This window comes from Peromyscus leucopus, chromosome 4, assembly GCF_004664715.2.
Source record: "Peromyscus leucopus breed LL Stock chromosome 4, UCI_PerLeu_2.1, whole genome shotgun sequence".
Classification (NCBI taxonomy): Eukaryota; Metazoa; Chordata; class Mammalia; order Rodentia; family Cricetidae; genus Peromyscus; species Peromyscus leucopus.
This window is the reverse complement of record NC_051066.1, coordinates 149533936-149560251: the sequence shown is the minus strand read 5'-3', so window position 1 is coordinate 149560251 and position 26316 is coordinate 149533936. Positions and strand designations below refer to the sequence as shown.

General features: G+C 54.8%; 1 protein-coding gene across 5 annotated transcripts in view; it reads left to right on the top strand.

Annotated features, from left to right (window-relative positions):
• Sulf2 (sulfatase 2) overlaps positions 1-26316 on the top strand; it is an 87585-nt gene that overhangs the window by 55079 nt on the left and 6190 nt on the right. For all 5 annotated transcript variants that reach the window (XM_028868540.2, XM_028868541.2, XM_028868539.2 and 2 more), the window contains exons 4-16: positions 10796-10947; positions 12069-12238; positions 16396-16546; positions 18382-18557; positions 19669-19797; positions 20484-20540; positions 21144-21273; positions 22318-22531; positions 23419-23647; positions 23731-23827; positions 24247-24341; positions 25344-25403; positions 25769-25938. In XM_028868540.2, the coding sequence (XP_028724373.1) occupies positions 10796-10947; positions 12069-12238; positions 16396-16546; positions 18382-18557; positions 19669-19797; positions 20484-20540; positions 21144-21273; positions 22318-22531; positions 23419-23647; positions 23731-23827; positions 24247-24341; positions 25344-25403; positions 25769-25938 (1830 nt within the window). The remainder of the gene's footprint in view (positions 1-10795; positions 10948-12068; positions 12239-16395; positions 16547-18381; positions 18558-19668; positions 19798-20483; positions 20541-21143; positions 21274-22317; positions 22532-23418; positions 23648-23730; positions 23828-24246; positions 24342-25343; positions 25404-25768; positions 25939-26316) is intronic.

Here is a 26316-nt window from a genome sequence, read left to right as displayed (position 1 = left end):
GCGCAGAGGCGGTGACAGCTGGAGCCAGAAGCTGCTGTGTGGGGTGACAGCCACATTCTGCTCCCCAGGGTCCTTGCGTGCGAGCAGTTTGGTTTGGGCAGGCTGGACTTTTCCTTGTTCCACCTCATCTGTCGCTGACCTTCCCAATTCCCCAGGGGAGTGTTGTTTATTGTCATTGGCCGGGCTCCTCCATCACCGGTCTCTGCTCACAGATGTGTGTCTCTCTCTGGGCAGGCGGCCCAACAGTCCTTCCCTGTCCCGGCTGTCTCTAGGCAGAGACCAGTCACATCTAGTTTCAGACAAACGTTTTCAGTCATTCGGAGGGAAGTGTTCAGGCCCTCCTTACAGAAGAGTTGGGACCCTGATTTCCCCGGTGCCCTTCCCACGAGCTGACTGGTCACACTGGTGACTGTCCCATTGTGTAGGTGCCGTTGCCAAGGCTGACCGGAGAGCTCTTGCCTGAGGCTAGCTGGGCCTCCACGCTCTGAGTGGAGACTGCGCCCTCCAGACTCTCGGGCCACACCACTCTTGACTGTGGGTCGGAGGATGGATGTGTTTGTTGTCCCCTAGCCTCTGGTACCAATGCCAGGAGCATGTGTGACAAACAAAACGTCAGCGGTGTCCCCAGAGAGGTCGAGTCCCCCCTACTAGCCCTCCATACTCTACACACAGACTGCACTGGACGGACGGGTCCACCCACCCCACCCCGGCTCTCTGCACCCAACCCTGTCCTGTAGCACTCTTACAGATGTTAGTGTCCATTTTAATTACACTGGGTTGTGTGTGTCACAGCATGTGGGTGGAGGCCAGGGGACCCGTCAGTTCCCTCCTTCTGGAGGTTGAACTCAGGTCATCAGCGTTGAGCCATCCTGCCAGCCCACAGAAGGAGGAGTAAGACATGCCGGTGGCTGCCCTTGCCCAGGGGGGATGTGCAGCGTGGCCACCTCAGTCAGGTCCATCTTGTCAGCTGCTGGCTCATCACGTACACAGTCTTGGCAGGTGCTGGACTGGGGGCCACAGGGTCCAGACAGGCTTGTGCCCTCTGGGCCCTCCATCCTTGGTGGCGGGGAGAGACAAAACGGAAAGCTAGTGTTTCCACAGGTGGTCTGAGAACACTCTGAGAGGAAGTGACCAGGGAGGGCAGAGGGGAAGGGACAGGCAGGGGCATCTCAGATGTCACACTGAGAAGGGGCTGGTCCATGAGAGGACAGAGGAGGTGAGTGGCCAAGCAGAGAGAGGAGCATTGCAAATGTCTTAGGGTGTTTAGGGAGCTAGAGGCCTGGGGCGTCTGAACCCCATGAGCCAAGCACAAGTCAGTGAAATGGAGTTGACGGTCCTGAGTTTAGAGGCTCCTCCTGGCTGTCTGCGGACAGACGATTCTAAGAGGAGACAGAAATAGAGGGTGAAGTCGGGATGGGCAGGTGAAGGGGGTAAGTGTTATGTGTTCTCTGTCTCCCTCCCCCTCCCCCTCCTCCCTCCCTGCCTCTCCTCCCCCCACTCCCTGTCGGGGTCCCCCATGCATTTGAAACAAGTGCTCCAGCAGTGAGCTCCATCCCTAGTCCCTAAACTTCTCCCCTTTTTTGTTCTTTCTTGGCCAGCGCGCTCACCCACTTTGTGGGCTCTGGACATAGGCTCCAAAGAGCCACCAGCAGGGCTCTGGGCACTTGGGTACAGCTCTTGAACGACGGTCTCCCGGCGGGTTCTTAGGACCTCACACCCTCTTCTGCCTTTATGTCTCTGACCTCAAGGTGTGGGCCCTGGGGCACATGTGTGTCCCTGGGGCACGGGAGACTCACTGACTGACAATAGGAACCTTGGTGGCCGAGGGGCTGAAGTTGGTGGCTGTGGCTCTCCCAGGGTCTTAGAAGGGAGGGAAGAAACGGGAAAGAGTGTGGGAATGTGGGTGTGTATTGGCCTCACATTACGGAAGGGAACTGCCACACGAAAATAAGTAGTTAATGAAATGTCAGCCGTGCATGGTGTGATTCAGCGGGTCGGCTCCAGAACATTTCAGCTCCTCGGTGGTTATTTATCAGTTCTGTTGATGTTCAGTGTGGGTGGAGGTGGTGTAGGATGAGCCTGTGCCAAAATTGCTGCCGTCCTTGAAACAGCCCTGTTGACGGCTCTACCCAGATGGCCAGGGACCAGGGAGGGAGGAACGGGCTGTACGCGGCGGTGGCGGTGGCGGGCTGAGCGAGCCCTCCAGCCAGCCCTGCAGCAGACCGCGGCATGGACCAGCACCTTTCACACGTGCTGGCCTCCTGCACAGCAGTGAACCCTAGCGTTGAGCCCCCCCCCCCACCAAACAAAACAGAGGGGTGATACCCTCCGCGTGGTGTTCCACCAGGAGCTGGCAGGTCCAAGGTGCAGATGTAGTCACTCTGCAGGCTTGCGCTCACCCACGTGTGCCCTGGGCTGAAGAGATGCTCAGAAGGGAAAGTGCTTGCTCTCTGAACATGAGGACCTGGGTTCGAATCCCTAGCACCCACAGAAAAAGCGAGGTGGGATAGCACACACTGGTAATCCTAGCACTTGGAAGCAGGGGCAGGAGGATCCTGGGAGCATGGTGGCCAGCTGGGCTAACCAGTGGTGATCACAGTGAGCCAGTCTAGGTCCACTGAAAACCCTGTCTCAAAGGATAAGAAGGAGAGAGCTAGGGGAATAAACTCCATGTCAGCCCCTGACATCCATGTGCACACACACCCCTACACATACATGTGCACATCCATCCATACACCACACACAACAACAGCAACAAAACGTGTCCTCTGAGAGTCCCGTTTGTTTCCTCCATTACCCGAATACCCACAGCAATGCCTCCTGTGCCCTCCAGTGCCAGGCTTCCAGCCAGCTCGTCTCGATCCCTGGTCGCTGCAAGACACAGCTTTTCCAGACCACAAATGCATTGTTAGGAGGCAATTTGAGTTTGTTTCAGGGCTGGGAGAGATAACAGAAGGGCTTGTGCCTCCCATCAGTCGGGGAATGGCTCCCCAGCAACCCTTAACTCAGACAAGTGGAGCGAGGCAGCCAGGCGGGGAGGCACATGCCAGCTGAGCTGCCTGCTCCAAATGGTGAGCACTGGGCAGGGCAGGGCAGAGCAGGGAAGGACTCGGGGGCTGATCCCTCACATAGGAAGGTGAGCACACCCGTGATTTCCCACATCTGGCATCAATTAGACAAGGTACTAACAGGCAAGAAGCCGGTAGGCTGAGGACCAGATGTTTGCTGTGATGAACGATTTTAGTGGCTCTTTAGGAACTTGTGTCGTGTGGATTTTAATCAATATCCATGAACAGTCAGCCCCCACCACCACCACCACCACCATGCCATCTCTGCAGATTCTACCTCTGTGCGCTCAACCACCAAGGATCAGAAGTGTTCGGCACCAAGTGTGTCTCTGCTGGGCATGCCTAGAATTGTTTTCTTGTCGTTATATCCCAGACTAGAGAGTGTAACAACCGTCCATGTAGCATTATGTCAAATTAAGTGGTATAAGGAACCCGGGGACAGGCTGAAGTGTCCTGGACTCTGTGTGGGTCTGTGGTCTGGAAAAGCTGTGTCTCGTATCCACAGGGGCCTGGAACCACCCGAAGTCCTGAGGAACCCAGATAACCACTTATCTCCATTATAGACGGAGAGGCTGAGGTGTCCAGAGAAAGAGCCAGGCACACTGGCCCAGACCTGTAATCCTAGCACTCAGGAGGCTGAGACAGGAGGATCAAGTGTTCTAAGCCAGCCTAGGCTACGTAGCAAGACCCTATTTCAGGAAATAAGAAAGAATAAAAAATTTGCCAAGGGCACACCGTCTTCAATGCTGTGGGATTTCTTCGGAGTTCCTTTCATGTGAGGATTTGGGAGGTGATGGGTTTGAAGTCACTGCATTTTTGTTTAACATTAGTGTGTGTGTGGGGGGGGGGGGGGTGTCAGAGGACAACTTTCAAGAGTCTTTTCTCTCCTACCACATGGGTCCCAAAGATTGGTCTCAGGTTGTCTGACTTGGGGACTAGGGCTCTTCCTCTTCCCCACTGAGATATCTCACCTGTCCTGTTTAGAGTAGGTAACGCCACTTCCTTCGGGAAGAGGTACAGTGTTTGCGCCCCCGCCCCCCGCCGACCCCTATAATCTGTAAGCTCCCCTGGGCTCCTGTGTCCCGCAGGTTCGTTCGTTATTTTTGTCACGCCCACTTTTCTTCACTGATGGCCTTCAGCTAAGTTCCTCCAGCTACCAGTGGCATCTCAGGGACAGTGGCACTGCCCGTGTGTCTCTTGTGTGGGACTGCTCTGTCACCAGGTGTGGGAAACACCACCACTGCTCACCCTGCTGTCCACTCAGGAACGGAATGGCTTTGGTGGCAATGTGTCAGCTGCAGACCACGCAGGAAGGGACGCACTTGACCCTTGACCCTGATGTCCTGGCCACACAGTTTATCCTTTGCACAATCAGTTTATGCATTGTGGTGACAGGCTGCACCGTGTAGCAGAGGGCATTTGTACATAAACCATGGCAGCTGAAGCCTGTGCTCTGTCTCCAGGACTTCTAGACCACAGTCAGGACAGGGCACGCAAATCACTTCTCCACTGTAGGCGTAGAACCTGGACCTGGCTCACAGGACCAGTCGGCTACACATCCTATCGGGGGATGTCAATCCAGCCCTGCTTCCTGGGGACTAGCATTGGCTTGTACATTGTCTCTGGCCTTTCTTGACCTGCCATAGTCTTAATCTGCTGCCACATTGTTGTGTCCCAGCCCCAGCCCCCAGCCCCCAGCCCCCTCCCTCGGGTACCATCCCAGCCACTACCACTCTGAGAGTACAAGTTTCCCGGCCCCAGCTCCGATCTGGGCTGCAATCCTCCTCTTGGCTCGCGCTCCAGCTCTCTCTCTTGGCTGCGACTCCCAGCCCCCGGCCCACGCTAATCTGCTTCTCCCACCTCTACTGGTGCCGGAATAACCATTTTAAAAACGGCCCTGGGGAAATCTAATCAAATGAGAGCGAAATCTAATTTGGCACTAAAAGCCTCCGACTGAAGCCCTGATTTCTGGAGCTTCATGGAGCCTGGATAATAAGGTCTTTCTGGGTTTCGCAAGGGTCCAGGACTGGAAAGAAGGAAGGGTGAGAGGATAATGATAGGAACTGTGATGTTCCTGGTACAGAGGATGGACAGGGAAGAGCACGGCCCCCTCATCCCACTCGCCTGGCCAAGCCCCGGTGGCTGTGAGCATTTGGAGCACACCAGCATCACAAAGACCTTGGCCTTCATCTTTGGGGATCCCCAAGCCGGGAGAGCTGGGGGGAAAGCAGTGCCGCTGTGGGATTCAGCCACCTTTCTCTGGTTCTCACTCATCTGCCCAGTCAGGAGCTGTTTCCTACTTCCTGAGCAAGCCGTGGTCCTGAGGTCTTTGGGGGGCATGGCAATGCTGTCAATGTGTCCCAGGACACCATCCATGAAATACAACATCTGGCAGGTATGGATGCTGGAAGGCTCTGGCCACTTTGCTGGTCACTGTAGCTTCCAGGAGCCAGCAAATCGAGCCCCTTTTCCCTCCCACTCTTCTACCTTGGGTTCCCCAAATGTCCCGAGCTTGCTCCTATCACAGGACTTTGTACCTTGCAGTTCCCCCTGCCTGGCACAGTGTCTCTTAGCTTGCCACACTGCAAGTGGATAATCCTGTCAAGCCTCCACACACACACACACACCCGTGGTCCGCTTGCCTAGCTAGGCTACACGACCCTATAGTTACACAACTTTCCAAAACAGCGACACCTGCTGGGAGTGTTCAAACACATGAGCCTGCGGGGCACATTTTAGACTCTAACCATACCACCACCTCAGGAAGCGCAGGCTGTAGGTGACCAACCAGTCCTTTACATGACAAAAGGTTGTTGAATGAATCTGAAGCCATACGTGCCCTGGGGCTGTTACCCCAAATTCACCAATTCTGTTTGCTGTCATTGTGGTTTTGATTGATAACTGGCTCTCTTTCTTTCTTTTTTTTTTTTTTTTTCACTCTTTGCACTTCAGTGGCTTCCAGAGGAAACTTTTCCATCCCTGTACATATATACTTTTTTCATTTTATTTTTATTTGTAATATATTTCTAAATTTTATTTACATATATAATATGTGTTTGTGGGAGTGGGTGCCACATGTGTGCAATTGCCCTCCATGGCCAGAAGAGGGCACCAGATATCCTGGAGCTGAAGTTAACATGCAGTTGTGAGCTTGGGGACTGGAGACTAAACCTGGGTCTTCTGGAAGAGGAGCACGCTCTCACTACCTAGCATCTCTCCACACATACCCCAGTGTTCCAGGACTGGGGTGGGGTGGGGGTAGGAGGCTATCTTACCTTCTTCATTGTTGAAGTTCTGAGCCAGTACAGGAAGAACCGTAACTGATGGGAGCCAACCTGGGTCTGGTAAAGGTAACGTGGAAAGTCTTCTTCCTGATGACATTTGAGCTTCCAAGCCTTGTTCCAAGCTCCAGCTGAAGTACCTCCCAACCCCCGCACGCACATGCTAAAAAATGCCTTCTTAAAACAGCACCCACCCACAGCTTTCTCTATCTCAAGGATAAGCCAGAAAAAGGGTTGGGCTCCCGAGTTCCCAATTTATCCCTTCAAACCCTCAAGTTGTCTGGGCTAGTGGTCAGCAAACTATGGTCCATGGACTATATCCGGCCCTCCATCTGTTCTTATAAATAAAAGTTTATTGGGACACAGCCACATCCATTTGCTGATGTCTTTTCTGCCCCTGTTTTCTACAAGGGTACCTGCCACAGAGGTGGTCTAGCCTGGGGATGGACCCTCTGGGCCCTACTGTATGTGGATTCTCAAGCAGGAGGGGCAATGGGGAGCAAAGAGGTAGGCGTGTTGTGGAGTAGATCATGAAGGCAGAATCAGCTGCATCGAGGAGTGAGGACCCTGGAACACTGAGGACGTTGATTAGATCTGGCCTGAGGCAGCCCTGATCTCCTCGGGCCTTTTCAGCTCTCAGAGTATGGTTCCAAAGGACCCAGAGATGCTCCAGGGCTGCTGGGTGATGGTGGAGTTTTTAAATAAGGTCACAGTTTCTCCTCTTGGGCACCACTGACATTTTGTTCTGGAAGGTTCTTTGTGGCCAGGAGGCTGCCCTGGGTGTTGGAGGGGGGTAGCCATCTAGCAGCCCCTAGAGTCATCCATCATAACACTAGAAGTACCACCCTCTGAGCTACCAGGACCATCTGGGAGACACGGGCAGCCTGGATGGAAGGTCCACTTGGAGAACTAAGCATGCACAACAGGGCGTCCTGACCTTCATCCTGGACCACTCTAGCAGGACCTTGCCGTGCTCCGTGGGAAGGGAAAGACTGGCTTCTTGTTCTTTCAGAGAGCTGTGGGATCTGCTTGCCCCTGAGGACCTGGTCACTCCAGTCACCCAGCCAGAAACACCACACACACACACACACACACACACACACACACACACACACGCACACACACACACACACTCATACACACACTCATACACACACACCCTAACCAGGTTCTGTCTGATCATCTCTCTGCCTTCCCATGGAAGGATTCTTCTTCCTGTTTTCCCTTATCTCTGGTGCCTCGATTCTTGCAAGCAGTATTTCCTCTGCATCTCTCAGGAGCAGCCGCCCCTGGCCCTGCACTACTGAGGAGTCCTCGGCAGATACATCTCCTTTGTCCTGTACCTGAGGAACTCTAGAATCCCAAGCTCCAAGGACATGGTTCTCTCCACCAGCCCCCTGCCAGGTCTCCAAGGATCCCACTTTGTCGCAGCTGCTATCTCCTGAGGCAGCAGGCTGCCCCCGCTCTGTTCTCAAAGGTCCACCATGGAGGCCCCACACTGTCCTCTGGACCCACAGGAGCCCAGCCCCTCCTGCCTTCTCCGATAAGCATCCCTTCCATACCTCCCTCATCCTGAGTGTTACACCGGCACCCACAGGCACGCCCTGCCACGGGGCGTGTCCCCTATCAGTGTGCTCTTGAGTTCTCCTCCCTTCCCACCTCAGACAGTCAAGGTCCTGTGCTGGCCTCAGTCATGGCGGAGTGACTCGGGACCTCAGGGTCCCTGTCTGGAAATAGGGGACTCGGGTGTGACCTCTGTGCCAAACAGTCTGTCCCCTCGTCCTCGGGGAGAAGCTCCGCATCTCCCCGCTTCCTGATGAAGTTCGGAGCAGTGTGCTTTTGTTAACCACAGGCATCGTTGTTGACAAGTGTGACAGAGAACTACACAGTGGCCAGATGGCCACACCACAAAAGCCACCAGTGGGCCTCTGTGTGTCTGCAAGAAATAAAGTGGGACCGTGGTGCTAAACACCCCCAGGCCGCCCCCCAACCTCCTCCCCTCCCTGCACCCAGCACTGACCAGCACTGCGGATTTCTGCTGCCCAGATTTTGAATTTCATTAAATCACATCTTTTTTTAATTTATTTATTTTTATTTTATGTGCATTGATGTTTTGCCTGCATGCATGTCTGTGTGAGGATGCCAGAGACCCTGGAACTAGAGTTACAGACAGTTGTGAGCTGCCATGTGGGTGCTGGGAATTGAACCCAGATCCTTTGGAAGAACAGCCAATGCCCTTAACCACTGAGCCATCTCTCCATCTCTCCAGCCCCTAAATTACATCTTTTAAAAAATATCACTGGAGCTGGGTGATGGTGGTGCACGCCTTTAATCCCAGCACTCGGGAGGCAGAGGCAGACGGATCTCTGTGAGTTCGAGGCCAGCCTGGTCTGCAGAGCAAGATCCAGGACAGGCACCAAAACTACACAGAGAAACCTGTCTCGAAAACACACCCCCCCCAAAAAAAATCACTGGAATTGGTATTTTTAATTTTATTTTTTAAATTGTGTGGAGGGGGGGTGAATGATTGAGATTCCTGTACTGGAAGATGGCATTGGGTCCCTGCAGCTTCAGTTTCCCAACCATTGCCCAGTGTAGATGATAGGAACCAAACTTGGCTTCTCTGCAAGAACAGTATGTGCCCTTAACCTCTGAGCCGTCTCCAGCCCTGTGAAGATTCTCCCAATGGATTTCCACCTGGTCTGTCTCTCATACTGTTAGCATGTGCCCACACTCTTGGATGTAGGGCAAGCCTGTGCCATTTTCTATTACATGCATTCCAGAGTTTCATGACACATCTTCCCCCTAGTGAACTTTTTGTTTCTGTTTGCCTTCTGAGTGTGCTGCTGTCACCATATCCTGGGTGGCTCTTGATGAATATGGGCATGCTTTGCTATGGCGTAAATATTCAGATTGCTGGGTCAGAGCCCACGTTCAAGTTCGGCAGACAGTGCCAAAGAGATTCCAAAGTGTTGGGCCAGTTGGCACACCCCAGCTATCTGCAAGAACGCCAGTTGGTCCCCACCCCCACCAAAGTTTGGGGTACTGTCACCTTTTCTGGGACCATGGAAGATGGACTCCAGAACATCCATAGGCCTGAACAAGGGGTACCTAGTCACTGTTGTACCGCTGTGAGGAGACACCATGACCAAGGCAGCTCTTACAAAGGAAAGCATTTAATTAGGGGCCCCCGTACAGTGTCAGAGGAGAGTCCATTATCATCATGGTGGGGAGCATGGCGGCAGGCAGGCAGGCATGGTGCTGGAGGAGGAGCTGAGAGTCCTACATCCTGATTCAGCGGCAGCAGGCAGACAGGGTGAGACGAGGTCTAGCGTGGGCTTTTGAAAGCTCAAAGCCCCCTTCCAGCGACACACCTCCTCCAACCAGGGCACACCTCCTCCAACCAGGGCACACCTCCTCCAACCAGGGCACACCTCCTCCAACCAGGGCACACCTCTCCCAACAAGGACACACCTTCTAATCTTTGCAAACAGTTCACCAACTGGGAGACCAAACATGCAAATATGAGAGCCTGTGGCAGCCATCTCTCGTAAACCACCACAGAGGAGACGAGACTCGTACTTCTCACTGACCTGCAGCAGAAACGACCTGTTTGCTCCCACCATGCTCACAGGCCACAAACCAGAATCCAGGACTTTGTCTTCCATAGAAATCACTGACATTTTAAGCAGGATGTGGTGGTTCGTAGCTGTAATCCTAGTCCTCAAGAGGTTGAGGCAGGAGGATTGCCATGAGTTTGAAGCTGGTGTGGTCTACATAGTTCCAGGATAGCTTGGGCCACAGTATTAGTCCTTGTCAGGAGAAAAGGAGGTGAGGGTGGGCAGGGGAAGGAGGGGCCACTGCCATCTGAGCCCTGCTACAGTCGTTACAGAGATCACAGAACCAAATACTTCCACTCACCACTACTTAGAAATTATCACTCCTCGGCAAGTTTTTGCTTTTGATATATTTCGTGTTTTTTATTATTTTTACTTAAAAATTATTTTAAAGTGTGTAAGTGCGTGTGTGTGTGTGTGTGTGTGTGTGTGTGTGTAGCATTACAGGCAATTGTAAGTCACCTGACATGGGTGCTGGACTTGAACTCGGATCTCAGGGAAAGCAGTGCATATTCTTAACCCGAGCCACCCCTCCATCCCCCTGCTCTTGATCCCTTATTTTTAAAGGACGTGTCATCTACTGTACATTATTTTAGTACTTCTATAGCCATACTTCAAAAGGCCTTGACTTTTCCCTGTAATCCTGCTATCCGTTTTACCTTGTACATGCAAATCTCTGTGAGAAGGGGCGCTGGGCCCCCCCTCTTGCCAAAGGGCAGGGGCCGTATTGGTCTCTGGCTGTGAGCAGTCATGTTTGTCAACTTCGTTCCGTGATGCCGAGGCCAAGTCTGGCTGCTCCCTCACGCCTCTGATCCCTGTTCCCTTCCAGCTTTCTTCGGAAAATACCTCAATGAGTACAACGGGTCCTACGTGCCTCCGGGCTGGAAGGAGTGGGTCGGACTGCTTAAAAACTCCCGATTTTATAATTACACGCTCTGCCGGAACGGCGTGAAGGAGAAGCACGGCTCCGACTATTCCACGGTAAGCTGTGCCCTCCCCAGGCCCGGCCGGGAGAGCCCTGCCCTTCGCTTGCCTCCTGGGGTTGGCGCGCGGGTTTTCCGTCTCTCTCAAATGCCACCTCCTCCGAGAGGCCCCATCACTGTTCCAGCCCGGTTTCTGGAGTCCGGGCTCCAACACTCAGGTGTGACATCAACAGCTCACTTCTCTGTGCCTCCATTTCTGCGTGGGGATTGTGACCGTGCCCACTCTCCGCAGTTACATGAGTAAACACAGACCCGTTCTTGGCGGGCTGTAAACACTCGCTGTGTTATCGTTATCTTTTCTGTCTGTCATGGAGGGGCACCAGTTGCTGCCCCGCCTGCCATGTTCCCTCCCCTCTCCTGCTCTAGTGTCCTCCGCCAAGTTCCATCTCTTAGTTTCCTTTCTGTTGCTGTGAAGAGACACCATGACCATGGCAACTCTTATAAAGGAAACATTTAATTGGGGTAACTTACAGTTTCAGAGGTTCAGTCCATTATCATCATGGTGTGACATGGTGGCCTGCAGGCAGACATGGTGCTGGAGAAGGAGCTGAGAGTCCTACATCTTGATCCACAGGCAACAGGAAGTGACTGAGACACTGGGCATGGCTTGAGCATTTATGAGACCTCAAAGCCTACTCCCACGGTGACACACTTCCTCCAACAAAGCCACACCTCCTATTAGTGCCACTCTGTATGAGCTTAAAGGAGCCAGTTACATTCAGACTACCACACTTGACGAAAGCAATGACCACATGCTGCTACTCATTTCCCCTCTCCACCTGCATGGTCCAGGATCCCAGCCAGGGGCTGGTGCCACCCACAGTGGGCCGGTTTTCCCACCTCCTGTAAAGCAATGGAGATAATCCCCTGCACGGACATGCTCAGGTCTGCCTCCCTGCTGATCCTAGATTCTATCAAAGTGATAATAAACACAACTGTCATATTCTGTGTATGGTCCTTGCTTATCCAATGTCCACCCTGCCATCAGCTCCACGAGGACAGTGATCAAGGCAGGTTCATAGCTCTGTGCCTGATGCCTAGCATGGTGTGTGGCACATAAGGAGCACCCAGTCTAAAATCCCCCAGTCCTCACCATTCTCTTGCCTCTCCCTCCCCCAGGATTACCTCACGGACCTCATCACCAACGACAGCGTGAGCTTCTTCCGCACATCCAAGAAGATGTACCCACACAGGCCCGTGCTCATGGTCATCAGCCACGCAGCTCCCCACGGCCCCGAGGACTCAGCCCCTCAGTACTCACGCCTCTTCCCCAATGCATCCCAGCACATGTAAGCCTCAGCCCCAGCGTGGCAGAAGTCACTGGGAAGTATGGGAGTGGGTGGGTCAGGGCTCAGCAATGGGACACCTGTGACGTAGCTAAGCCTTTCCTATAACTGTCCTGGTGAAAGAACCCAGACACTGCCACGGCAGCACTTGAGGGGCAGAAACAGGGTCAAGAGTGCAAGGCCAGCCTCAGCTACATAGACAGTGAGGCTAGGCTGGACCGCATGAGACCCTGTCTCAAAAAAAAAAAAAAAAAACAAAAATTAATAATAACAATAATAATAATAACCAAGAGCAGGGAATGGGGGAGCTGGGGAGATGGCTCAGTCAGTCGCCAGGACACACAAAGATCTCGGGGGTCCAGCTGTTTACCAGGTGTGGCTCTAAGGACACAGACCAGCCAGCCTGGCTCAGCCCAGGATGGTTTCTGGACTGGGAACCGTGTCCTCACACACATCCTCATACTCGCTGGATCTGCACCCCCAAGGCTCCCGTTGTGAGGCTCTGTGTTTATATCCTATCCTTCAGCCTGTCCGCTTCCTTCATGTGTCAAGTCACCTGACAGAAGGGGCTTGGGGAAGGAAGGATTTACTTCCGTCCCCAGTTTGAGGGTCCAGGCCGTCACATCGGGGAGCACCTGGCGGGCAGAGCAGGAGGCATCTGCAGTCGGGACAGAGATGAACTCTGGGGCTCAGCTTGCTTTCTCCTTTGTATTCAGTCCAGGACCCCAGGTTAAGGGATGGTGTTTCCCACATTCGGGAAGGTTCCTACCTCTTCAATTAAATCTCTCTGCAAAAAATTAACCACCCTCCCAGTTCCTAGGGACTCTCAACCCAGCCTAGGTGCCAACCGATACTTAGATCACAGTGTCCACAGTTCCACCAGCTGCTGGCCGTGGGTGGGCCTTTGATCTTCATGGTGACCCTGGTGTATCCGTCCTCTGTTGCCGTGTGACGGATGACTCCAGAGTTTAACCCGATTGAACAGCAGGCTCACAACACCCCATAGCCCGTCAGCGCGCTGAGGCCCGACCAGCTGCCTGGTTCTGGCTGTGTAGGCCTCTCTATAAGGCGGGTACAGGAAGCCAAAGAGAGGTCAGGAAGGAAGTCACCATCCTTTCTACCCGGACAGGGGACACATACCACCACGGTGCTGTCGGGGAAGCCTGCAGAGGCGTGTGAACACCACGAGGAGGGGCCGTTAGGGCCGCCTCTGATGCTGTCACACTTACTGTCCCCATTTTACAGACGAGGAAACACAAAACGGTAATGGGCACCTGAGGTCACCCAGCCACCACTGTGCGTCCCGTCTCAGCCCACCCCGCAACGTCCTCCCTCCAACTGGCTAGTACAGCTTTCTAGAAAGCTCTCTGGCTTTACTCTGCCTTAAGCTACCTCAGGCTCAGCAGTGACACCCAGCAGCCCTTGCTGTGACATTCTAGGGCAGCAAGGACAGGACAATTGGGCCTCCACCTGAATATCCAGGGTGTTTAATTTTCATTACAGTCAGAATGCACCAACCCTCCCCCTCCCCCGGCTCAGCTCTGGTGACTGACAGTGTGACGCACTCAGAGGAAAGACAGGGCTGCAGGGAGGAGCTGACAGGAGATAATGAGCTGCATTTGGGGGACAGCGGCTGCATTTGGGGGGGACAGCGGCTGCATTTGGGGGACAGCAGGCCTGAGTGCACGGTACAGCCGCTGTATAAATCTGCCTGCCTGCTCAGCCCCCTGCGCCCACTGCCCTCTTCCCTGGGTGGTGGTGGGGGAGGGGGCGACAGCACTCTCTCCTGGGCCGGCTGCCTGCCAGCCAGGGTGTGTGATGTTTGACATTGCCTGCTCCTGGACTGTCCCTTTGAAGTGAGATGACAGACTCTGACAATGGGTGGCAGCCCCCAGCTGCTTGCCTAGAACAGCACTCACTCCACCTCGGTGGCTCTGGGAGGCTCTTGTCCCTGGAAGACAGTGGCTCCCAAACAGCTTCTCAGGAGGGTGTTTGTAATGGGAACGGAGCGGCGAGGAGAGGGCAGGGTTCTGCATGGGTGGCAGGAGTGTAGAGCCTCCAAGTGGGCATCCCCCCACTCAGCAAGCCTGCCCATCCCTGCTCCCGGAGCAGACCTTTGGGTCTGTGACAGGCATCCCTGAGCCAGTGCCGGCTCCTGGTCACTCCTCTCCACACCCCTCAGGGCCCCACTCTCCCACTGTGCCACACACCTGCAGACACTGCAATATAGACACTGAGGAACGCGGGCCACACGGAACATGCATGCAGGCGCACATGCATGTTCAGACACATGCATGGACATACACAGATACATGCACACAAGTACACAGAGACTCACCATACACATGCAGACACACACAACAGGCACAAAAGAACTCACACAGAGACAACCATGGGTAAACACATTCAGATACACACCACACACACACACACACATTCACATTTGCACAGGCACATACACGCAAACACACACACACACACACACACACGACTAGGTGAACACACAGGTACATAAGCTCCCAGACCTGCACAGACACCTGTCAGCCCTCGGCATGTCTTCTAACATGTGACATCTGAGGACAAGCCCCGGTGCCGAGCCTCCCTTCCCAAGACCTGTGAAGACGGGGTCTATGCTGACAGACTGGAGTGGCAGGGTCACAGTCTGCTGACTCCATACAGCCTCCCAAAGTGAAAGTGTGATGGAAGGCACTCCCCGGCTCCCAGTGGCCACCTGCACCACCCTCCAGGCAAGACGGTCCCAGATAGGACAGATGCCAACCTGACAGGGACAGCCACTGTGTCCTGGAGTCTAAGCCTGGGTGGCAGGGAGTGACTTCTGCACACTCTGGCTGACAGTGTGGCTCTGCCACTGCCCCGGCAGCCCCTTCTGGCTCCCTGAGACGAGGAGGTTTGTTTCCAAGAATGTTCTACATGGAGGTCATGCCCTGGACCAGCCGTGTGGGACACGGGCATTTCTCATAATCAGAGAACGCGTGGGCTGGGAAGGATTTAGCGGCGGGAGGCTGGGGGGGGGGGGGGGGCGGCTGGGGGCCTAGCTTCCTCGGAGGCACATAGTAGCATCCCATCTGCTGCAAGCTACCATGGTGCCATCTCGTAGAAGACCCTTTGATGTGTGACGGAGGGCTGGGGTCCCCAGGCGGGGGCCAGCCCTGTGCCAGGGAGAGAGAGCATTGGCTGTTCTGACAAGACCTGCCCCTCCCTCCTCCTCACATCCCCACCCCCACCCCTCTCTGAGAAGCCTGTCTCAAGCAAGGAGACAGCTCTCAGCCATGTATTTTCAGCTTGCTAGGGTAGGGATGGGATCTGAGGGGACCAGTTGCTCATGTTTTGAGACCCAGAGGACAGTAGAGTGAAGCCCTCTTCCTGTGGGGTTAGCTTTTGGTTTTACAGTTGTTTGTGGGTTTTTTGTTTGTTTGTTTGTTTGTTTTGTTTGGGTTTTTTTGTTTGTTTGTTTGTTTGTTTCCCAGAGAGGGTCTTACTATGTCCAAGCAAGCCTTGAACTCATGATCTTCCTGGCTTAGTTTAAAGGCAACTCAAACCTCAACTGGAAGGATAATCGTGACAAAGAATCAAAAGTATGGTATGTCTCACGTACCATCTGTGGACTTACAGGCGACATCCTCGGAGTGTGGACCCCGCACGCGTAACTGTGACGTGCTGGATTTTTACATCTGTTTCTTGCCGCTTTCTCACACCAAGGTCGAATGTGAAAGGCTCCCATATCTGTGGCCCTCCCTTCACTAGTCTGGTAGCCATTTGTGTTCCCCGGGGCTAAGAAATAAGCTCCACGTGCCATGCAGGGATGGGAACTTAGCATCAAGTTCTGGGCCTGAGAAGGCTCTGAACTGGAGCCTCTTTTAAAGGGTTGATGAATGAATTCTAGAAAGTTCTTAAAGAAGGGCTCATGCCAAGCTGAGAGGTGACAGACTGGCTTGGGGACTTAAGTTGATTGACTGCCCCGCCACCCCTAAAGGTTGTCTCCCTCCCGTTCACTCCTTACGTCAGGAGGAGTTCCCGGTGCTGTTTAGTGGGCTCCCGGGTGCCAGTGACCACCTGCCCCTGACTGGAGCAAACTGCCCAGGGCACAGGGTCGCCCCTGCTCCGAGGCACTTACCTTGACTGCCTGTGTTTGCCACCAGCACCCCGAGTTACAACTACGCCCCCAACCCAGACAAGCACTGGATCATGCGCTACACGGGACCCATGAAGCCCATTCACATGGAATTCACCAACATGTTACAGCGTAAACGCCTGCAAACCCTCATGTCTGTGGACGACTCCATGGAGACGGTAGGCCCTGCCCCGCGGCCCGCCCTGCCCCTCGGCCCGACCCCCCAACCGGCCTCTGCCCTAACCTGAAAACCTAAATCAGAGGTTTTGACTGGGCCTGGGAAAGGGAAAGCAATCCAGAGGGAGGCCTCTGCCTCCTGAAATCTTCCCATGGGCCTGTGCTGCGTGATGGAACCGCGTGTAGCCTACTGCTTTTATTTATTTGTTTGTTTGTTTGTTTGTTTGTTTGTTTATTGGAATAGGGTCTCATTCTGTATAGCCAGGCTGGCCTAAAACTCAATAAGCAGCTAAACTGGTCTCTAACCCATGGTAAGCCTCCTGAGTTCTGGAATTACAAACAGAAGCCGCCGTGCCCGGCTGCTACAGTTTCTTTAAAAAAAAAGAAAGAAAGGAAAACAAAACACTTACATTTTCAGTAGCTTTACTGAGCTATAACTCACACACCATGCAGTTCCCCCAGCTGAAGTGCACAGCGCAATGGGTATTTCATTTTGCTTGGTTTTTAAGACAGAGTCTCATGTAGTCCAGAATGGCCTGGCACTCACCATATAACTGAGGATGACCTTGAACTCCTGACCCTCCTGTCTCTGCCTCCCAAGCGCTGGGATTGCAGGTGTGAACTGCCTGGTTCATGTGCTGCTGGGGACTGAACTCAGAGCCTGTGCATGCCAGCCAAGCGCTCTATCCAACTGAGCCATGTCCACAGCCCTCCCGGATTTACACCGAGTTGTAGAACCATGACCACTGTCAATCTTGAACAGTTTCATCATCTTCTACCTCAGGGGGAATCAGCCTTCGCTTAGCCATCACCCCCAAGTCTCAGCAGGCACTAAGCTCTCTGTTACTCTGGATGCAAATGGATCATACAAAATACAACCTTTATTGAACCTTTATTGGCGGGCAGGGGGTGCACACATTTAATCCCAGAACTCAGGAAGCAGAGGCAGGAGGATCTCTGAGTTCAAGGGCAGCCTGGTCTACAGAGCAAGTTCCAGGACAGCCAAGGATACACAGAGAAACCCTGTCTCGAAAAACAAACAAACAAATATATATATCCCATCCATCCATCCTTTAGGGACTGGCTTTTTGTCCCCAAGGCTTACCCATAGTGAAGCATGTGTCAGAATCCCCAGGACCCACAGAATAGAGAGTTCTGACTCTCAAAAGTTCTCCTTTGACTTCCACACACACACTAGAATGTGCTTGTACACATCCACTCACACACATCACACACACACACCTTTTTTTGTATTGAATCATGCTCCATTGTGTGGGTTAACAGCTCACACACTAGGGATCCAGAGCTATCTAAATTTAAATTAACTAAAATACTGTAAAATTTAGATACCATTCCTTGGTCACACCAGACATAGTTCATGTACTCCATAGCCACACTGGGCAGCACAGACCTTCACACGGCCACCATCACTGAAAGTTCTGTGCAACAGCTCTGTTTCGGGTCACAAACTCCTGCCCTGGTCACATCTAGCCTCATTCACTCACTCATTCATTCATTCATTCATTCATTCATTCATCCAGTGTCATTTATTGAGGCTCAGTGCAAGTGGGACCCAGCTGCCAGGGAACAAACTAGCAAGACCCCATGTACAGCAAGTCTTCCACCCTGGGGCGCTTCCTTTGTAGTGTGAGGGCAGTCCACAGAGGAGGGGACATGGATAAGTGTGAGAAACAGTCCCGGGGCCCTGCAGAGAAGTAGATTTGCCCCAAGGCGTGGAGGGAGACTAGGAGGTGGGGGGACGGTAAGACTGGAGGCCTCCAGTCCTCCCCCCCCCCCAGCACTGGGCCAGACGCCTCACCTCTAGCCTCTGCTGCAGATTTATGACATGCTGGTGGAGACCGGCGAGTTGGATAACACTTACATCGTGTACACCGCTGACCATGGCTACCACATTGGCCAGTTTGGCCTGGTGAAGGGCAAGTCCATGCCCTATGAGTTCGACATCAGGGTCCCGTTCTATGTGAGGGGCCCCAACGTGGAGGCTGGTTCTCTGTAAGTACGTCACTTACACCCATATCCCGGTCCCAGGCTCACAGGGAGACCTTGGGTTCTGCTTGGCTCCGAAGCTCAGCCCAAGTCCAAGCCACATACCCCCAGGCTCACAGCTCACCCTGTCACTGTGGTCACCCAGAGTGGACTCCAGGGAGTTTTATAACCTTCTTCTGAGGCAGAAGCCAGGAGCGATGAGCTCCTGTGAAAAACAGCAAGGTGGGGTTTTGTGCAGGAAATACCGGAGGCTGGGGGTTGCGTGGGAAATCGCTTTGATCTTCACCCCAGCTGGGCAGTCACTGCTCTGGGGAGAAACCTCGGACTTGAGCAGAGAACCATGATCAGGTGACATCGGCTGAGCCTGTCCCCAGAGAGCAAGCGATCTGCCTCCTGCCCTTTCCTTTCCTCAAGGACCACCTGGGCCACAGGCCTCAGCCATGGTCCTTGCCTTCACCTTGGAGGTGGCAACCTGAAGCAGAAATGCCAGCGGGGGCAGAGATGAAGGAAGGGTTGGAGATCATGGTGGCCTTGTCCCTGTAGCAGCTGAGGTATGGGGGGACATCAAGGCTCAACCAGGATATGCAAAGGCCTGGAGCCCGCACAACAGACCTCAGCACACCTTCAAAGCCAGCCAGGAGACACAAAAGAAAACTCCAGGACGACAGGGCAGAGCATCTGTCCTCACACCAGCGGAGTGTCAAACCCCGCTAGCTAGCCATGGGCTGGGCAATCACTAAGATGTGATCCCAGGAATGAGGTCCCCTTGCTAAGAGCTAAAAGTGGAGATCAGTGTCACTCGGCTGTCTGGAGGAAGATCACTCTGGGTAAAGGATGGCAAGGGCTTAGGCGCCAGACTTGGCACGCCCAGCCAGCAAGAATCCACAAGAGGGTGGACATTTACCCTAGCGGCACAGGGGGTTAGCCTTAGGGCAGAAAACCTTGTCAGCTCAGCACCTTGGTAAACAAAGGTGGATCCAGCTGAAACCGGCCTCCATGATGGCAGGATGGGAGCTTTCCTCCCCTGCAGATGTTCCTCCCTCTTATCTCCAGCTGCCTCTGACCCACGCTAAGCTATCATCCAGGTGGCCAAGTTTCCACTCCCCCTGTCCCCCAGGAACCCTCACATCGTCCTCAACATTGACCTGGCCCCCACCATCCTGGATATCGCTGGACTGGACATCCCTGCAGACATGGATGGGAAGTCCATCCTCAAGCTACTGGACTCAGAGCGGCCAGTGAACCGGTGAGAAGGGAGCAGAACAGACCCAGGGAAGGAGGGCTCCCTAGGGAACTGGGAAGGCCACTAGCATCAGGAACTAAGGATCTAGGTGTCCCACGCTAACCCACGAGATAACAAAGGACCCACCCTCTCTGGAATTCTAGCCTCCCACCCGGGACTGAGGACCCTTCCAAAGCTAAAATGGTGGAAAGCCTGAAGTAACAGTAGCAACAGAGTATCACGGGGGCAGGGGGGCTGTGTTGGGTGCCGGGGGCTTCCAGCATGGTCCCCAGCAAAGGGGACTTACATTATCTGAGTCCTAGAGAGGTAAGATGATAACCAAGAATTCAGACTGTTGGTCACGATGGCTTTCATGGCCCTGGTGATGGGTGGTGTGACTGACACATTCCAGGTGTCCTGAGCAGCAGAAGGGAGCAGCAGAGAACAGGAAATTAGGTGGGAGGGAAGATGGGTTGCCATAGGGACCAGAAAGGCAGGAGCGACCTCTGGTGGTCAATACTGAAACTTCCCACTGGCTAACAGGTCTCCATGCTTAGGGTCATCCTGGGGAATGCTGTCTCTTACACACACACACACACACACACACACACACACACACACTTCCAGTGTCCCACTGGTACTCACAATGACTGCCACCACCCTGGGGTCTGGGGCACCTGTGGACAGGACTGGAGCAGCTTGTTTTCTAGGTTCCACTTGAAAAAGAAGCTGAGGGTCTGGCGAGACTCGTTCCTGGTGGAGAGAGGGTGAGTGCCGGGCAGGGAGGCCCCTGCTGGGAGCTCCTGCAGCCACCAGGCTGAAGGAGGCTGTGCTGGTGACTAGGTGACTTGGGCTATGTGTCCAAAGCCCCAGTGATGATTGGGTGACTGATGCAGAATTCTAATCTGAAGGCCACATGTCCCCCTTGAACATATTTAGCAGAGGCTGCACAGTGTATTCATTGCTTGTTGATTCCAACTCAAGCCATCTGGAATGAAGAGCGCCTACAGACTTCCCATTAAAACCTAGGTGTGTGGCTGGAGAGGTGGCTCAGCCGTTCAGAATGCTGGCTGCTCTTCCAGAGGTCCTGGGTTCAATTCCCAGCAACCACATGGTGGCTCACAACCATCCGTAATAGAATCTGATGCCCTCTTCTGGCCTGCAGGTATACATGCAGAGCACTCATACAGAAAATATAAATAAATAAATAAATAAATAAATAAATAAATAAATAAATAAATAAATAAAAACCTTAAAGCCCAGGTGCTCTCCAGTAGGTCTCCACACAGCTGAGTGGGGGCCGCAGCCTAGGCAAGCATCAGTCATCCCAGGGATTCCCCCTAGTTAAATTAGCGCCCCATCTCCCTCAGCAAACTGCTCCACAAGAGGGAGGGTGACAGAGTGGATGCCCAGGAGGAGAACTTCCTGCCCAAGTACCAGCGCGTGAAGGACCTGTGTCAGCGCGCCGAGTACCAGACAGCATGCGAGCAGCTGGGCCAGGTGAGGAGGTGGCCCGCAGCCTCCGGGGTGCGCTCCCTTGGTTACATGGGAGGCTTTGGTCCCTGTCAGAGTCACGGTGTCCTCTGGGTGTGTGGCCTTGCGCTCCTCATGAGGGAAAGCACCAGTAGGCAGGCTCAGGTGGCGAACAGCGTTGCCTGACTTCTATGGTGTCCTCTGCGTGGCTCCTTCCATTTACAGGGAATTAGGTAATAGCTTTCAAGATGTCTTTTTTTAAAGAACATTGATTGCGAGAGAAACACTAAGAAAACGTGTAATCCATGTGGTATCCAGGAAAAGCAAGGCCTGGTGTCCAGAGAGCCCAGAGGAGGCTTTTCCCAGGTGGGCTGTGGGGAGGGGACAGTTCCCTGGGCCTCAGAGGGTAAGGAGACAGAAAGGAAGGAGTGAGGAGAGGGGCTGTGGGCCTGTAGATCGAGCAGAAGCGGGGCTCCCCCGGCCCACCTCAAGGGGTGTGAGGACAGCGGGGAGCTGTGACATGGTTGACCCTGGCTGCAAGTGAGCAGATTGGTGGGGAGAGGACAGGGTGAGCAAGACCTTGAGAGCCGTCCAGGTCACGGGGCTGAGTATCACAGTGCCGGTCCCCTCCCCCCAGCTGTGTGACCTGGGGCAAGGATCCCTACCTCTCTGTGCTTTCTCTGGAAGTGGAGCTCCTGACACACCTCCACGCTGTAGTTTGGGTTTCACTGAAGCGAGTACACACGGGGACTGGAAGAAAGCGTGAGGCTACGGGAGAGCCAAGTACTATCTTGGGTCCTAAAGATCAGGCCTCGGGAGGTTTGAAGTAGGAGTAAGATGACCCTGACAGAGGGCCGCTCGGCCACCATCGCTTTAGGGAGACACCAGGACTGTCGTCTTGCTGGCTGATCCAGCTCTGTGCGGACAGGAGAGAGGAGCAGGCACTGAGACGTGGCAAGGATATGGCCTTTGCCAGACTGAGCAAGGGCAGGAGGCGGGGAGGGAGGTGTGGCAAGCTAGAGGGCAGGAGCCCCGGTGCCTGACGCCCGGCCGGCCGTGTGTGTCCCCCAGAAGTGGCAGTGTGTGGAAGACGCTTCGGGGACGCTGAAGCTGCACAAGTGCAAGGGCCCCGTGCGGTTTGGTGGCGGCGGTGGCAGAGCCCTCTCCAACCTGGTGCCCAAGTACTACGGGCAGAGCGGCGAGGCCTGCAGCTGTGACGGCGGCGGCGGTGGCGGCGGGGACTACAAACTGGGCCTGGCCGGACGCCGCAAACTCTTTAAGAAAAGTAAGTATCACAGGCCTGGCCAAACTAGGCAGGCGGAGCAGGCAGGGCCCAGGCCGTGTGAACTTTCAAACAATTCCACAGACACTTGTCTCCAGGCCTACGTGTGTCCTAGGAACACAGCCAGACCTCTCAGGAGCCACCATTCAAGAGGGTGGTGGTGACAGGATGGGCCACGAGGAGGCCAGAAGTGTAGACAGGGACCAAGGCCACGCGCGCGCGCATGTGGGGCCAGCCCGACACTCTAGGCCTGGTGTCTCCTTCCGGATGGAACCCTGTGGTCTGGAGAGGGCAGAGATAAGGAGGTCAACTTAATGTTCTGAAGTCTCCCTCAAATGCCCATTCCAAAGGGGACAGAAGCAGACGGACAGTTGTGGCCCGACAAGAAGCCAGGTGCATGGACAGGCCTTAGCGTCAGAGGAGGCAGTGGTCAGGTCTGAGTGTGACGTGAGGGACAAGCCATCAGAACCATGCTGACAGTCTGCTTTCGGAGTCCACACCGGCAGACTCACCTGCTCCCCAAATCCACCTGTGATCCACAGGAGGAGGTTGGGGGACATCTTGCAGGAGTTCATTTTCTCCTTTTACCACTTGGGCTGAGGGGATGAAACTCAGATGTCGGCCCCAGGTGAAAGTATCTTGACCCGAAAAGCCATCTCACCAGCTCTCCTGAAACTGTCCAGTCACTGTTGCTCAGGCTGCCTGGTGTAACTACCTCCCCAGGACCCGGGCCCTACTTCCAGAGATAGATCTCCCAAGCCCACGCGTCAGGCAACACTGAGACTCATGCTTGGGGTCTCATCCCTGTCTCAGTTGAAGACCCATGGCCAGGAATACCTGGCGAGGCCCTCCCGGCCTCTCTAACCCGTCATCCCCTCTGCCGCCCACAGAGTACAAGGCCAGCTATGCCCGGAACCGTTCCGTTCGTTCTGTGGCCATCGAGGTGGACGGTGAGGTCTACCACGTAGGCTTGGATAACGTGCCCCAACCCCGGAACCTTACCAAGCGGCACTGGCCAGGGGCCCCAGAAGACCAGGACGACAAGGATGGTGGCAGCTTCAGTGGTACCGGGGGTCTTCCGGACTATTCCGCCCCCAATCCCATCAAAGTGACCCATCGGTGAGAGTCCAGGTGGGGGCAAAGGGGCAGGCCGGGCCCCTCTTCACCCCTCAGGGCCACTCACGACCCCTCCTTTTGAGCAGGTGCTACATCCTGGAGAACGACACGGTCCAGTGTGACTTGGACCTGTACAAGTCTCTGCAGGCTTGGAAAGACCACAAACTGCACATTGACCATGAGGTTCGGCCACTTGGGGGCAGCACAGTCTGGTGCCACAGGCTCTGGGGCAGCATCCATCAGGAGGGCAGGGAGACTGGCCGGGGGGAGAAGAGTGGTCCCCATCCCAGAACCCATGACCCCAGAACAGGAATCTGAGTCCTAGAACCTGACAGGTTGAACCCAGAGTCAGCTGGCTGAGGACAACAGTCTATTGTACTTTAGACACACAAGATGCTTCTGATGGAGTTCGCCCTCTCTAGCCTTGGAGGGCTCTGCTGGCTGTCCCTTGGGACAGTAGGACTCTGGTCCTTCAGGGGATCCTAGCTGAGGGAAAAGGGAAGCCCTCTTCCATGGGCAGAACCACAAATGTAGGCATGGCTGTGGACCCTTGCCATCCACCACTGTCCTGTGTTTCTAGCTCCTTCTGTCCCCTCCCTCAGATTGAAACCCTACAGAACAAAATTAAGAACCTGCGGGAAGTCAGAGGTCACCTGAAGAAGAAGCGGCCAGAAGAATGTGACTGCCATAAAATCAGGTGTGTGGGGAGGGGACCTGGGGGGGGAGAGCGGGAGGGGGGGGGGCAGAGCACAGGACCCACTCCATCCCTGCAGACCAGTCCTACAGACACACACTCCCCTCCCATTACTGGCCCCGTTCCTTGCTTTTGAATTGCATCTCCGCTTGTCAGGATGAAGGAGTCAGTGAGAACCCTCCCCATCTCCCCGTGGCTCACGGGCCGCCCCTCAGGTGGCCGGGCTCAGCTGCCATTGCAGCTCGACCAGGAGGCAGGGCCTTCCTCGCAAAGCCGGCTCAGGCAGGGACCCGCGCTGCTTACTGCTCCATCAGGGAACTGCTGGGCTGAGGGACTCGGGGTCCGTGCTAGTTCCGGCTGCCCCCGAGAACTTCCCCCATGGAAAGAAATGGATCCCTTCTGTAGTCACTGTTCAGTGTGGCAGTCAAGTAACACATATGACTGTGGAACAGGATGCCAGAATTGTGCTTTATTTATTTTTGGTTTTTCAAGATAGGGTTTCTCTGTGTAGCCCTAGCTGTCCTGGAACTCGCTCTGTAGATCAGGCTGGCCTCGAACTCGGCAATCTGCCTGCCTCGGACTCCAGAACGCTGGGATTAAAGGCGTGTGCCACCTCTGCCATCACCCACCCCCAGCAATTTTTTTTTTTTGAGAATTTTGCTTGATTTAAACTGGAGTAGGCACATGGTTCTGAACCTTAGCTGACTTAGACCTTGGAAAACTCAGGTTCCTGAGGTCCTCTTCTCAGCATTCAGTATGGGACAGGAGAGGCAGCAACCTCCTGAGGTCAAGGCTGAGAGACCTCCTGAGGCCAGGCCCAGCTTCCGGTCTACCTGGACCACGCATGGAGCTGGCATCCAGGAGAGTGTAGTCTCGTTACACAAGAGAATAGTGACAACATCAGTGACATGGGAGCCCAGGAACCCAGTGCATACCTGCCAGGGTGTCCTGCAAGGCTCTCACTCCTGGGTTGTTTGTTTGTTTGTTTGGGGGGGTGTGTTGCAGTTACCACACCCAACACAAAGGCCGCCTCAAGCACAAAGGCTCCAGTCTGCACCCCTTCAGGTAAGGGTCGGGATAAGCCACTGGGATATGGTGCGTGCGTGGCTCCCAAAGATGGCTACCTGCCTGTAGCTAAAACCAACAAGGAAAAGAAAGATGACCGGCCGGCTGGCCGGGCGGGTTTCCCCCGGGGAGGTGACATCTGTGCAGTCTTAGGAAGACCTCTGGAGTCCCCACTGTGGCTGGAGGCTGGCTATGGTGTTGTAGCCACACTAAGCCCTGGGAAGGAGGACACAGGCTGTGAGCAGGGACCCTAACCTTACTTTGCCCTTCCTGCTGCAGGGGCCTGAAGGAGGGCTCTGTGGCGCGACCACCAGGGTGGGCCACAGAGCTGGGTCCGAAGTGTGTGTGGTCCTCTGTGCCCCCAGGAAGGGTCTGCAGGAGAAGGACAAGGTATGGCTGTTGCGGGAGCAGAAACGCAAGAAGAAACTTCGAAAGCTGCTCAAGCGGCTGCAGAACAACGACACGTGCAGCATGCCGGGCCTCACGTGCTTTACCCACGACAACCACCACTGGCAGACCGCGCCTCTCTGGACGCGTGAGCGAGCGAGGGGGGGGGCAGGCAGGGAGCGGGTGGGGCGGCCGTGCATGAGCGAGCGGGGGGGGGGGGGGGGCAGGGAGCGGGGGGGGGGCGGCTGTGCATGAGCGAGCGGGGGGGGGGGAGGGCAGGCAGGGAGGGTGGGGCGGCTGTGCATGAGCGAGCGAGGGGGGGCAGGGAGCGGGGGGGGCGGCTGTGCATGAGCGAGCGGGGGGGGCCAGGTAGGGAGGGGGGACGGCTGTGCATGAGCGAGCGGGGAGGGGCAGGCAGGGAGGGGGCACGGGTGTGCATGAGCGAGCGGGGGGGGGGGGGTGTGCATGAGCGAGCGGGGGGGGGGGCAGGGAGGGAGGGGGGACGGCTGTGCATGAGCGAGGGGGG